The sequence below is a fragment of the Heterodontus francisci genome, chromosome 14 (assembly GCF_036365525.1).
Source record: "Heterodontus francisci isolate sHetFra1 chromosome 14, sHetFra1.hap1, whole genome shotgun sequence".
NCBI classification, from domain to species: Eukaryota; Metazoa; Chordata; class Chondrichthyes; order Heterodontiformes; family Heterodontidae; genus Heterodontus; species Heterodontus francisci.
Window position 1 is genome coordinate 54,994,805 of NC_090384.1, and position 15,038 is coordinate 55,009,842.

A 15,038-nucleotide genomic window follows, 5' to 3' on the forward strand; every position below is an offset into this window, starting at 1 on the left:
TTATCATCGCTGCAGAAAGTTAAAATCAGCCCTCTGTCATCAGTGATGTCCAGGATTCACAGGACAGTAGTGAAGATCAGCAGCCCTGGTTGATTTTCCATTCCCAAGGCCAGCCACACAGAGACCAATTGTGTCACATGAAACTGTATCCTTTTGTACTGCTGCTCTACCTGAGATAAGCAGAATCAATGCAGACCAAAAACTGAATATAAGACTATACAGCTCAGTTTCACACTGTGTAGTATATTTACCAATCAGGGGAGCTCTAGGCCGGAATTTTACGGTGGATGGATGGGAGCAGGACTCCGACGTGAAAGTCGGTGGTGAATCTGCTTCCGCCTAGCTCAGAGATCTGTCCCGTATTTTACGGGTCCCCGGGCTTTAATTGGCCCGAGGCGGGACTTCCACCCAACGCCGTAAACTTGTCTGGAGGCGGAAGCGGGGCGGGTAGGCCTCCCGGAGCCTGCCGCTCAATTTTACGCCACCATCCGACCTGTTGGGGCAATGTAAAATTCCGGCCCTAATGTCTGTAATCTTATTACACAATGATAATGTTTTTATTGAGGAGGAGAGAGTTCTCACTGGAAAGAAACATAGCAAATAGGAGCAGGAATAGGCCATTCGGCCCTACAGGCCTGCTCCACCATTCAAAAAAGATCATGGCTGATCGTCTAATTCAGTACCCTGTTCCTGCTTTCTCCCCATATCCCTTGATCCCTTTGGCATTAAAAAATCTCTCTCTCCTTCTTGAATATATTTAATGACTTGGCCTCCATTGCCTTCTGCAGTACAGAATTTGGAGAATAGAGAAACCTACAATAATTTGGTATAGAATGCAAAAAGTAGCTATAAACTCAGCAGAATATGGACCACCTGGAATTCAAATGGTTTGAATCATTAATCAGAAGGACATTAGTCTACTCATGTAAGTGGGTATGGTAGCAGTTATTACTGAACAAAAGCCTGACTAATAATCCAGAGAACGTGGGCTGAATTTTCCTAGTACCGCAGAGACAGGATTGAAGGGGGACCAGATGCAAAATTAGAGAATCTTGCACTGGGGTGGCTCCCCGATACGATCTTGGCTCAATGCAATCTTAGCAGAGGCAGGATCTGACCAGTACTGACTACGCTAATGACAGTGGCGGGCAGCTAATTAAGCTCAATTAAATGCTTGACTTGAGGACAAATTGGCATTGCTGCCGTGATCTTCCAGCTAGTGGACGGGCCCCCCACTGAGGGCAAAGCCTGCCAGTTGCCTGAAGGCAGCCACCCGGCAGCTGGCTGGGAGGCCATCAATGCCCATTCCCTATCCCGGAGCTGCAGATATCAGAGGGCCACTGCCACACCACAGACCATCCTGTGGAGGGGTTCTGTCTCCACAATGATGGCCTGGTTGATGTTGCCACACATTTTTTAATTTTATGATTCTTCAGAGTGCGTCTCCATCTTGAGGTGCCCTCGAGTTCTCCTACCCACATCAGCAGCGCTCACCTCTTCCAGTGGGGCTGCCGGCCAAACATTGCTGTGACCCTCTGATTGGTTTGTCCAGTTCCCTGGTCTGCCCACCGGCCTTAACTGAACAGGGTTCCTGGAGACGGCTTTTTAATTGGCCACCTCCAGGACAATAGTGACCAATGTACACCCATGGTCACTTCCGGGCTCCTGACCCGGAATTGAGGCGGATGTTGGGATTGTGAAACAACCAGGAAAATTCAGCCCTGTGTGTTTAAATTCTACCACAGCAGTTGGGGAATATAAATTCAGTTAATTAAATGAAACTAGAATTTTTAATAACTCAGTAGCAGTAATGGGTGACTACCCAGTACGACCCTCATCGTCACTCTCTTAAGTCCAAGGGGCACAGACTTGAACAAATAAATGGCTTAGCCACATAAAACACTATTAGGTCCTGCTATTGGTTGCTAAAACTGCTTTCTATTCCAGAATCATCCTGGAATGCAAAGATGACCCCTGGCTTCTTTTCTTTACTGCAAACCATCTTCTTAATCCCATCTGCCTTGTCTCCTGCACCCTCACCTCCAACAATAAGATTGTGATTATCCAATCAGCTGCCTCTACTGCTTTCCTTCCTTCCATTAGCCCACCTGGCCAAGCTTCCGCTAAATATTCCCCCTGCCCTTATCCTAAACTCGCATCTTTCTCTGGTTTCTTTCCTATCTTCCCTCATGCCCTTTCTGAGCTCACCTTGTCCATGAGACCCACCTCCTGCTCCCTCAAACCTATTGCTATTAAACTGCTAGCTACCCAACTTCCCTTCCTGGTCCCTGCATTAGCTGATATTGTTAATAGATCTCTATCTTCAGGTATTGTCCATCTGTCATCTCTCTGCCCATTCTGCTAGCCTATCTGTGTCCTGTTGCAGGCAGTTCGTATTATCCAAACTGTTTGCCACACCTCCAAGTTTGGTGTTATCGGCAAATTTTGAAGTTCTACTCTGTATTCCAAGATCCAAGTCATTTATATATAGCAAAAAAAGAAATGGTCCCAGCACTGACCCTTGGGGAACATCACTGTCTAGAATCCTCCGGTCCGAAAAACAACCATTTGCTACAACTTGCTGTTTTCTGACTTTAAGCCAATTTTTTATCCAGTTGGACACAGACCCTCCTATTCTATGAACCTCAATTTTGTGAACCAGAATTTATGTAGTATCTTATCAAACGCTTTCTTAAAATTCATATAAACATCCACCGCATTCCCTTCATCAACCTGTTACCTCATCAAAAAATTCAATTAGATTAGTCTAGCATGATCTCCCTTTTACAAATCCATGCTTGGTCGCCTTGATTCTGGTCACCACACTACGGGAAGGACATAATTGCTCTGGAGAGAGTACAGAGGAGATTTATAAGAATGACTATGGCCGGAATTTTACTCTGCCCCAGCGAATCGGATGGTGGCGTGGGGGCAGCGTAAAATTGAGCGGCAGGCTCTGGGTGGCCTAACCGCCCCGATTCCGCCTCCGATCAAGTTTACAGAGGTCCGGTGGAGGGGTGAGAAGTGGCCTACCCAGCCGAGGCCAATCAAGACCTTTAAGTGGCCACTTAACGGCTACTTAAGGGTCCTTGCCCACCTCCACGGGTATGTTATCCGTGGTAAGCGGGTGTGCCGGGGACGTGAAAGGCCGCCCAGCTATAGCTGCTGGCCTTTCCGCACCCCAGGAAGCCTGACAATCGGGCACAGGGTGCCCAATTGAGGGCCGCCCCTGCCTCCCAACCCAACCCCTGGATCCAAGACGCCCCCCTCCCCACAAACAACCACCCTAGGCTCACTAGGGGACGACCAATTCCCCTGGTGAGGCTGCCCGAACTTACCTTCTGTCCCGGTTCCATTGCGTCCTCCTTGGTTGGCTGGGCTGCAGTATCAGCAGTGGCCACCGCTCCCGGTGGTGCTGCTGAGACTAAGAGCTGCCAGCCCACTGATTGGCCGGCAGCTCACTGAGGCAGGACCTCCTTCCTCAAGTGGGTGGAAGTCCCGCCTCGGGCCAATTAAAGCCTGGGGATCCGTAAAATACGGAACGGATCCCCAGGCTGGGCGGGAGCGGGATCGGCACCGACATTTACGTCAGGGTCCGGCTCCTGTCCGCCCAGCGTAAAATTCCGGCCTATGACTCTAATGTTGCCAGGGCTCAAAAGTTGCAGCTATGAGGAAAGATTGGATAGGCTAGGGTTGTTTTTCTTAGAAAAGAGGAGGCTGAGGGCTTAATAGAGGTGCACAAAATTATGAGAGACCTAGATAGAGTAGACAGGAAGGACCAGTTTCCCCTAGTGGAGAGGTCATTTACCAGGGGACACAGATTTAAGGTGATTGGTAAAAGGATTAGAGGGGACATGAGGAAAAACTTTCTCACCCAGAGGGTGGTGGGTGTCTGGAATTCACTGCCAGGAATGGTGGTGGAGACAGAAACCCTCAATTCTTTTAAAAGGTACCTGGACATGCACCTGAAGTGCTGTAGCCGGCAAGGCTATGGACCAGGTGCTGGAAGGTGGGATTAGATTGGGCGGCTAGTTTGTTTTTCAGCCAGCACGGACACAATGGGCTTAATGGCCTTCTATGCTGTAATTTTTCAATGGTTCTATGGTTCAATGATTATTGTTTCTAAAATGTTATCCACCACTGATGTTGTTAAACTAACTGGTATGTAGCTCCTAGGACTGTCATTACATCCTTTCTTGAATAAGGGTGTCACATTTGCCACTCTGCAATCCTTTGGCACCTCCCCTGTGTCCAGGGAAGATTGGATGATTAGGGCAAACCCTTCCACTAACTCCACTCCAACTTCCTTTAGCAACCGAGGATGCAAGCCATCTGGACCAGGTGGCTTATCTACCCTAAGCATAGCCAGCCTTTTTAGTATCTCCCCCACTCTCAGTTTTTATCCTATCCATTCCCTCTACTCTCTCTGCTTTTACTCATACTTTTTCAGATTCCACTTCCTTAGTGAACACTGATACAAAGTACTCATTGAGTATATTAGCCTTGCCCTGTGCCTCTAAGCATATATTACCCTCTTTGTTCCTAATAGGCACCACTCCACCTCTTGCTACCTGCTTACTATTTACATGCCAATAGAAGTTTGTTGGGTTCACTTTTATATTGACTGCCATTCTATTCTCATGTTCTCTCTTTGCTAGTCTTATTTTCCTCTTCACCTTCCCTCTCAACTTATTTTATATGGCCTGGTTCTCACTTGAAGAATTCACCGACACCCTCTTTTTTGTTTCATCATAATCTCAATTTCCCTCATCATCCAAGAAGCCCCGTGTTTGGTTCTCTTACCTTTCATCCTTGTTGGAATGTTCCTAGCCTGTACCTGAAGCATCTCTTCCTTAAAGATCACCCATTGTTCCGATACAGCTCTTCCTGTCATCATATTGAACTTATCCAATCTTCCAATCTAGATGTTCTACCTTATTCCATTCCTTGCTTTTTGCACTACTAGTTGTAACCTTATGACACGATGATCACTGTTACCCAAGTGTTCCCTAACAGACACTTGGTCCAATTAGCCCACTTCATTTCCCAGCACCAGATCCAGCAATGCCTCCTTTGTAGTTGTGCTGAGAATATACTGATCAAGGAAGTTCTCCTGAACACATTCCAGAAATTCCTCCCCCTACTTACCTTTTATTATAAAATTATTGCAATCGATATTTAGGTAATTAAAGTCCCTCAATATCACCACCCTATAGTTCTTGTTCATCTCGGTGATTTCCCTGCAGATTTTCTCCTCTAGCTCTCGCTCACTATTTGGAGGCCTATAGAATACCCCTGGTAGTATGATCGTACCCTTTTTGTTTCTCAACTCTAACCAGATGAATTCTGTCCTTGCCCCTTCAAGGATATCCTCCTGTTCCAACACGACAATGTCTTCCTTAATCAGTGCTGCTACCCCACCTTCCTTTTCGCCCTCTCTATCTTTTCTGAACACTTTATATCCTTGTATATTAAGCACCCAGTCATCGCCATTTTTAGCGATATTTCTGTTATTGCCACTACATCATATTCCCATGCTGCTATTTCTGCTTGTAGCTCACCAACCTTATTCACCACACTTTAGGCCAGATTTGTTCCCATCCCAGTGGCAGGTTTCATGGTTGGGGAGGGTCGAGAATAGGGGTAGAATCATTCCCCATGGAACCCGATGTCGGGAAACTCGATTCCGATTCTTCCTGGGGCGGGATAGGCCAATAACGACCTTCTTGCCCAGATGCCAATTTAGGGCCTCTTCCTGCCACCGCTGGTATCTTACCAGTGGCGAGGGGTGGGGGGCCTCCGCCGCACAGGGAGGATGCCTTGGAAAGCTAGGTTCCCTGCTGTGGGCTCTCCTTCATGGGCAATTTGTGGCCTATGGAGGACTCCCACCAGGAACAAATGTACCCCCAGGGACCCCCCTTCCCCTGGACTTAACGGCTACCCCCCCGACCCCGCAACACCGGGCCTGGGTCTAAGGACTCTGCAGTACTGGTTGTGGCCACTGCTCCCGGTGGCACTGCCAATACTGCTGAGCTGTCGGCCCTGTGATTAGCCAGCAGCTCTTGGGGGTTGGGAGCCCCGTCCTGATTAAGTCCTTAAAGATTGCTCCAGGAGTTTGAAAAAATGCAGAGGCATGGTTCTCCCTGCTTTTTTGGTCCAGCGCTGGAAGCCCCACCTCCTGCACAAACTCCAGCCCTTTATGTGTTTACACACTTGCATTGTAATTCTGTCTTTGCATTCCTCATAGTCCTTCTCAGTGTTCTCCCATTTAATACGGAACTACTCCCCCCTCTAGTACTGTCTAACACTCTCACATTATGCACCTTATTTCTCTTTTCTACCTTTATATGCTGGTGCCCATCCCCCTGCCAGTTTAGTTTAAATACTGCCCAACCACACGAGGGAATCTCCCCGTGAGGACATTGGTCCCAGTCCTGTTGCGATGCAAACCGTCCCTTTTGATTAGGTACCTTCTGCCCCAGAACTGGTCCCAACACCCCAAGAATCTGAAGCCCTCTCTCCTGCACCATGCTTCAAGCCAAGCATTGATCCTCCCTATCTTCCAATTTCTACTCTCCCTAGCGTGTGACACTGGAAGTAATTCAGAGATTACTACCTTCGAGGTCCTACTCTTTTACTTCCATCCTAGCTCCTGAAGATCTGTCAAAGGACCTCAATACCTGCCCTTGCTATGTCATTGGTTCCAACATGTACCAGAACTTCTGGCTCATCCCCTTGCCCCTGCAGAATATCCTCCACTCTCTCCATGATGTCCCTTACCCTGGCACCAGGGAGGCAACACACCATTCGTGACTCACGATAACAGTTACAGAAATGCCTATCTGTCCCTCTGACTATGGAATCACCTATAATAACTGCATTTCTGTACTTTGCTGCTCCCTCTTGTACAGTCCCATGCCCATTGTTGTCATGGTCTGGACTGCACTCCTTTAAGCTGTCATCACTCCCAGCAGTCTCCAAAGCAAAGTGCCTGTTTGAGAGTGGCACACACTCCGAAGACTCCTGCACTTCCTGCCTCTTACGGATGGACACCCACCTACTATCCTGAACTCCTACTGCCTTTGCGGTGACCACCTATGGTAATGTAAGATCCAGGAAACGCTCCTGCTCCCTTATGCTCTACAGTGATTCCAGCTGCCTCTCAAGCTCGGAAATCCTGAACTTGTGCTGACGCAGCTGGAGACACTTCCTACATATGTGGTCACCCAAGTGAAGTGTCCTGAAGTTCCCACATGGTGAATTGCAAGCAACAAGTTGCAGCTGCCCATCCATATCTTAAAAAACCCCTCTATTTCCTTTTTGAACAATCTATTTAGTAGTCTGTTTAACCTATCAATTTTAATACCTCTAGTCCAGCTCAGTGCTTATACTCTTATTACAACACTTACTGTTACACTACCCCAATTGAATATTTTTAATTTCCCAGCTTCTAATTTGAAGCTATGCCCTTTTTTAGAGTGAGAAAAGAGAATAATGCTCACCAATCACTTACCTTCTTGCCTGTGACGTCACACTGTGATTTACTTTAGAACACAGTCTGTCGGTACTTCTCTCTCAGGCCCCAGTGCCTTACACTGCCGCCGGTCTCCCTGTGCTCTCTCTCAGGCCCAGTTCTTTACACTGTCACCGGTCTCCCTGTACTCTCTCTCAGGCTTGGTCCTTTACACTGCTGCCGGTCTCCCTGTGCTCTCTCTTAGGCCCAGATCCTTTACACTGCCTCCGGTCTCACTATGCTCTCTGTCAGTCCACTACTTTATATTGCTGTCAGTCTCACTGTGCTCCCTCTCAGGCCTGGTCCTTTACACTGCCACCAGTCTCACTGTGCTCCCTCTTAGGTCTGGTCCTTTACACTGCCGCCGGTCTCACTGTGCTCCCTCTCAAGTCTGGTCCTTTACACTGCCACCGGTCTCACTGTGCTCCCTCTCAGGTCCGACCCTTTATTTTGTCGCCGGCCTCACTGTGATTCCTCTCAAGCCCACTCCTTTATCCTGCCACCAGTCTCACTGTGCTCCCTCTCAAGTCTGGTCTTTTACACTGCCGCCGGTCTCACTGTGCTCCCTCTCAGGTCCGACCCCTTATCCTGCCGCCGGTCTCACTGTGCTCCCTCTCAGGCCTGGTCCTTTACACTGCCACCGGTCTCCCTATGCTCTCTCTCAGGCCCACTCCTTTATACAGCTGTCGGTCTCACTGTGTTCTCTCTCAGGCCTGCTCCTTTACCCTGTGTCCCCCAAAGATCCATCGTTGGCCCCCTCCCCTTTCTCCAATGCATACTGCCCCTTGGCAACATCATCCGAAAACACTACGTTAGTTTTCACATGTACGCTGACGACACACAGCTCTATCTCACCACCACCTCTCTCAACTACTCCACTGTTGCTAAATTACCAGACTACTTATCTGACATCCAATACAGGATGAGTAGAAATTTCCTCCAATTAAACATCAGGAAGACCAAAGCCATTGCCTTCAGCCCCCACAAACTCTGTTCCCTAACTACTGATTCCATCACTCTCCCTGGCAACTATCTGAGACTGAACCAGGCTGTTCCCAAGCTCGGTGTCATATTTGACCCCAAGATGAGCTTCCAACCATGTATCTGTGCCATCACTAAGACTACCTATTTCCATCCCAATAACATTGCCCAACTTCGCCCCTGCCTCAGCTCATCCGCTGCTGGAACCTTCATTCTTGCGTTTGTTATCTCTAGACTTGACGATTCCAATACACCCCCCGGCCAGCCTCCCATATTCCATCCTCCCTTAATTTGACATCATCCAAAACTCTGCCACCCATGCCCTAACTCGCACCAAGTCCCATTCGTCCATCACCCCTGTGCTTGCTGATCTATATTGGCTCTTGGTCAAGCAATGCCTCAATTTTAAAATTCTCATTCTAGATTTCAAGTTCTTCCATGGCCTTACCCTTCCCTATCTCTGTAATTTCCTCCAGCCTCACAAATCTCTGAGATATCTGTGCTCATCTAATACTGACCTCTTGAGCATCCCCAATTTTAATCACTCCACCATTTGTGGCCGTGCCTTGAGCTGCCTAGGCCCTAAGCTCTTGGATTCCCTCCCTAAACCTCCTGGGCTCTCTATGTTGCTTTCCTCCTATAAGCCCTCCTTAAAACCTCTTCAACCAAGCTTTTGGCCATCTGCCCTGATATCGCCTTATGTTGTTCGGTGTCAAACTGTGAAGTGCCTCAGGACATTTTATTATGTTAAATACAAGTTGTTGTGCTGTGCTGTGGACCATCATCAACAGCGGTGCTGTATTTCACCACAATCTATAAACTCATGGCCTGGCATATCCCTCACTCTACTATAGCCCTCAAGCCAGATGACCAACCCTGGTTCAATGAGTGTAGAAGAGCATGCAGAAAAGCTGCTAGGTGTGTTCTGAATCTGTCCCATTTAACACGATAGTAGTGCCACACAACACAATGGAATGTGTCCTCAGTGTGAAGACAGGACTTTGTTTCCACAAGGACTGTGCAGTGGTAAATTCTACCAATATTGTAATGGATAGATACATCTGTGACAGGTAGGTTGGTGAGGTTGAGGTCAAGTATGCATTTCTCTCTTACCATAGGCCTACTCTGGAAGCTATGTCCTTCAAGATCAGCCAGCTTGATCTGTAGTGATGATGGACATTGAAGGCCCCCATCCAGAATACATTCTGTGCCCCTGCTACCCTCAGTGCTTCTTCCAAGCGATGTTCAACAAGGAGGAGTGCTGATTAATCAGCTGATAGAGGTGGTGTTTGACTTGATGCTATGAGACTTCATGGGGTCCAGATTCAATGTTGAGGATTCCCAGGCCACTCCCTCATGACTGTATACCATTGTATTGCCACCTCTGGTGGGTCTGTCTTCCCACTTTGGCAGGACATTCCTTGGGATGTTGATGGATGAATCTGGGACAGAGGCTGAAACATAAGATTCTGTGATTATGACTGTGTCAGACTGTTGCATGACTGGTCTGTGAACAGCTCTCCCAATTAGAATGTAGAGAACGATGTGAGTTCAGGACTCAGGGCAGTGGGAACCATGAGTGGAAGTTTGGCCTGGTAAGCTAGGGGAAGGAAGGGAAGTGACAGAGGCAGCTTAACAGATTGTCTTGATCTTTGTAACAGAAAAGTCCATAAGCTCCCCGCACATGTTGTTGGAAATGAGGGTGGAGGAGGCAAGGGGGCTGGGTGATGTAGAAGAGAATTCAGGAGTCATCCTTGCATTCAGGATGATCTTTATATCAGCCTACTCTCAATCATCAGCAAAGTGATGGAAGGGGAAAAACTCTTCACTGGCTGAAGTCATACCCAGCACAAAGGAAGATGGTTATGGTTGTTGGAGGCCTATCATCTAAAACCCAGGATGTTGCTGCAGGAGTTTCTCAGGGCAGCATCCTGGGCCCATCCATCTTCAGCTGTTATATCAACAACCTTCCCATAAGGGCAGAAGTGGGGATGTTTGCTGATTATTGCATGGTGTTCAGTTCATCTCAGATAATGAAGCAATCAGTGCTCACATGCAGACCTGGATGACATGCTGGCTTGGACTGATAAGTGGCAAGTAACATTGGCACTAAACAATTGGCAGGCAATCACTATCTCCATTCTAACCAGAAACTTAACTGGGCCAGCCACATAAATAGCATGGCTACAGTAGGTCAGAGATCGGGTACTCTGTGGTGAGTGACTTACCTCCTGGCTCCTCAAAGCATTTCCACCACCTACAAGGCAAGAAGTCATGAGATTGATGAAATACTCTCCACTTTCCTGGATGAGCGCAGCTCCAACAACACTTAAGAAGCTCAGCACCATCCAAGATAAAGCAGCCCATTTGATAGGCACCCTATCTATTACCTTATACATTCACTCCCTCTATCACCAGAGCATGTGGCTGCAGTTTGTACCATCTACAAGATTCACTGCAGCTACTCACCAAGGTTTCTCCAACAGCACCTACCAAGCCTGTGACCTCTACCACCGAGAAGGACAAGGGCAGCAAGGGTGTAGGAACATCACCATTTCTAAGTATCCTCCAAGTTTCACAGCATCCTGACTTGGAAGTATATCGTATTCATTCATTATCACAGGATCAAAATCCTGGAACTCCCTACCTAACAGCACTGTGGGATTAGCTTCACCACAAGGACTGCAGTGGCTCAACATGGACACTCAGAATCACCTTCTCAAGGGGCAGTTAGGAATGGGCAATAAATGCTGGCCTTGCCATTAACAAGAAGCTTTGATGTACGTTTCCCCACTTCCCACATCAGATAGCTCAGGAACTCGGACTGTAAACAAATTGCAGCAAAGACACCCAATATTCTGCAGTTGTTTAGTTTTTCTGATAATACCACCAACTAGCAAAATACATGAGATAGTTTCTAAATGGCATATATATATATATATATATATATATATGAACAGGATAAGCAACCAACCATAATTTTTCTGTGGACTGAGCAATCTGAATTGCAGGTGATCTGAGTTCAACTACAAGTTAAATTTTGTCCCCAAGTATACAAATCTAGATTAATATGGAATTCAGCTTTGGAGTCTATCCTTGCAATGGAATAATTTTCACCTCATTTTTAACATTCATTAACAATTGTATTGCTTGAACTGACTGTGACAGCTACTAAATGAACAAGCATGTTTTGACATTTTGAAATGATGATTCTTTTCCATTGTCATTTTGGGAAAAATGCTATTATTTTTGGATATGAGTCACTCTTCTAGATCTAAAGGGCACAACAGCACATTAAAAAGCAGAATATACCCAAGATTTTCTTTTTGCTGTCATTCATTGTAGAACTAATTGAATACTTGTCTAAATGGTCATTTTATTTTATTACAGATTATTGTAGGAGTGATTCTTCTCTACTACCTCCTTGGAATTAGTGCCTTAATTGGAGCAACAGTAATTGCAGTGCTGGCCCCTGTCCAATATTTTGTAGCAACCAAATTCTCTCAGGCCCAGAGAAGCACATTGGTGAGTATCACTTAATCAAAAGATGACCCGATAATAGGTGTTAGTTATTGGTTAATGCTTATTGTTTTGTTCATTGGAATTATTTTTGTTCTTTGTTATTCCCTTGCACTCACGTATGTTGTATTTCCCAAATATGCAGGCAAACAAGAGACCTGATCCTAAAGTTATTTCCTTGCTGCTCTGTAACTAAGCACTAGTGGGTAGGGTGCATGTGGTCTGCAAATGTTAGCGTAGCATCCAGTGCATCCATTCTGAGAGAAGCATCTTCTAATTGGCACCTCCCCTCTAATGACCCAAACATGAATGAAGTTTTGATACATGAAGAATAGGTGGCATGAACCAACATTCTCTCAATTTGTGGTGTAAATAGTGTGCCAAACTGCACTGGTCTATAAATCCTGTATATAGAGGACCAACGATGCTTATATTTCTGAGGAGCACTAAGAAATATATGGATGTCATGGGCTATCAAATCCTTAAACCTCTGTGTTACGACCAGGTGAGAAAGGGGTCTAGGGTTTCCTCTCAGCCTTCACCTGGTCTTACCGTAACAGGTTTTAATTTTAAACACTTTTTTTTCGCTCCCCCTTAGTGATTCCTTGTTCACTAATTTCCAATTATAAGGCAAAGAAATTAGCCAAAGAGGTTTTCTTAGATTTAAAGAAAAAAGGTTGAACTTTAATAAACTTAAAGTCTAATTCGGTTAAGGCATACAGATACGTGACGCGCCCATACTAGCATGCATACGCAATACACACATGTAGATAAGAGACAAAAAAGAGCAGAAGAAATAAAATGGAAAAGTTTGAGGCAATATCTGAAGATGGTTTTGGTTATTGTTCTTTGAGCTTGCTGTAATGTCCTTGATTGTAAGTAGGTCTTGCTTTTTGTCGGGGCCCAGTATTCTTCTTAAACCTTGTTCAATGTAGGAGACTTTTCTCTCTTGAAGTTCATGTGTGTCCTCAGTGGGTCCAGAGTCTTGTGAGAAAGAGATGGGAGCAGACAGGGGAGGTCTTCTCACTCCAGGAGCAAACAGTCTTTCTGAGTTCAAAAACTCTATGGCTAGTTCAAAAATCCCTGGAACAGCCAGTTAGTCATGTGACCAGCTGGTTTAACCAGTCCTGGCTTTTGTGGATTGTATCACCATAGCAGTCTCTGGAATGCTCTTCCTTACACCTTCAATGTCTGGTGATCAAAATCCATTGTGGGTTGAATGTGTCAGGGAATGGTCCTTTTGTCTCCACAAGCACTGTCTGTTAGTATGCAAATGTCTTTCAGCTAAGTGTCTGGCAGCCCTTGTAACAGGCCTTTTCTTCTTCCCAGCAAGTTTAAAATCAATGTTTATATGACAAAATTAATATGCCTTATTCTTGGCAGGTGGGGGCCTGCATGACACCTCCACACCCAGCAGAATGAAATGCACTTTCCATTAAAAAGGGTCAAGAGAGAAAATATAAGATGCAGAAAAAAATACCTGCGTCTCTCTCTCTCATTCATTCATAAATTCTAAAACATATTACAGTCTGTCTTTTCTTGGTGCCAGTGCTGCTTGAACTACCGCCTTTTTGGCATCGCAATAAACATGTGGTTCTTTGGGGACGTTTTTCTTCAGTGTGCCCATTTCCATGACTGCCTAGGGTCTTTGTTCCTGTTGAGGTCTGCAAAAGGTGGGCAGGGGGAGGTTAAATTTAATTAGCCCTAAGTTGGAATTTTTCTTTCCTCAGGAGAGTCAGTAGTGGGTGGGTCTGTCCTGAACTCTCTTTCATTGCTTTGCTGAGTCATGCAAAGGATTTTGACTTCAGGGGATGCGTGGTTCTCTTTGTTTCAGACTGTGGGGGAGGATTCTTTGCTAACCTCCCTTTTGTCCTCTGGGACACTCCTGCCTGCAGGTATTTGTGCAGCCTCTACTGCACTCCCCTGTGGCACTTCGACTAGGTGAGGCATCACCCTCACTGTTTCTCTGCCCCCCCCCCACCCCACCCGCCCCAAGTGTCTTTCTTTGTCTCTGCAGGTTCCTGTAAGTGCTGTTAGCAACTCTAGTGGGGTGCTTCTAGTGTCTGCATTTACATAGGATGATGTGGGTTCTAACTTTTCAAATTTTTGGGGGGTTGGCTGACCAGACAGTAGGGGTTTTCATCCAGGATTCCTCCCGGACATCTGTTAACCTGCCCTGTTGGTCACTTTTCCCCCTTCCCTTTCTAAACTTTTCCCAGCCTTTTGCCTGCCTGTCCCTTTTGCTCTCAGCGGGGGTCCCTTACAGTTCACTAGCCCTCTGCTGGAGGGTCCTCCTAACACCGATACAGGACTCAGGGGTGCAGTTTTCACTGTAAGTTGGGTTTCCCCTCAACCTGGCACATGTGGCAACTCCTGCAGTACTCCACCACATCTTTGTGGAGTTTTCGCTAGTCAAACTGCTGTCTTATGTGGGCTTTGGTCTTTCGTATACTGGCATGTACAGCCACTGTAGTCTCGTGGGCCCTTCTAAATATTTCTCTCCAGTACCTCTACGGCACCACTAACTGGTAAACTACTGTCCACTCCTTGCACTCAGGTCTGTGAGGAGAACTCCATTTCCTCATCAGTACTTCATTCTTTAAATAGTAGCAATCAGGGACTCCCTCAGCTTCACTGTCAGACTGGGCAGCCTGTGCTAACTCTTATAATACTGGGTTGGTTCGCTGAGCCTCAGCTATGTAAAATTTATTTAAGTCATTCCCTGGGTCTTCTAACTTTCCAAAGAAAGTCTCAGATAGACAGACTTCATGGTCATTTGCCTGCAGTGTCAATACTGTCTCCTCTGGGGGAGCTTTTTTGATCATGGCCTGACTCATTACACATTCCACTATTCAACAAAAATTGACATTCAGTTTCATTCAGAGACATCAGTGGAGTGGCTGGTGTATGAAATATAAGAGAAAACTGGTGCATTTTGGAGCAGATTTCTCTTCTTAGGATAAAGCACATGGTTGGAACAGAAGAGAGGAAGATCTACTTTACATATGCCTACATCACTTAACTG

At 46.3% G+C, this 15,038-nt stretch overlaps 1 protein-coding gene across 1 annotated transcript in view; it reads left to right on the top strand.

Moving 5' to 3' along the window:
- Nucleotides 1-15,038, top strand: part of abcc8 (ATP-binding cassette, sub-family C (CFTR/MRP), member 8) — a 333,471-nt gene that overhangs the window by 152,869 nt on the left and 165,564 nt on the right. The window contains exon 10 of the mRNA XM_068046867.1: nucleotides 11,885-12,019. Coding sequence (XP_067902968.1) covers nucleotides 11,885-12,019 — 135 coding nt within the window. The remainder of the gene's footprint in view (nucleotides 1-11,884; nucleotides 12,020-15,038) is intronic.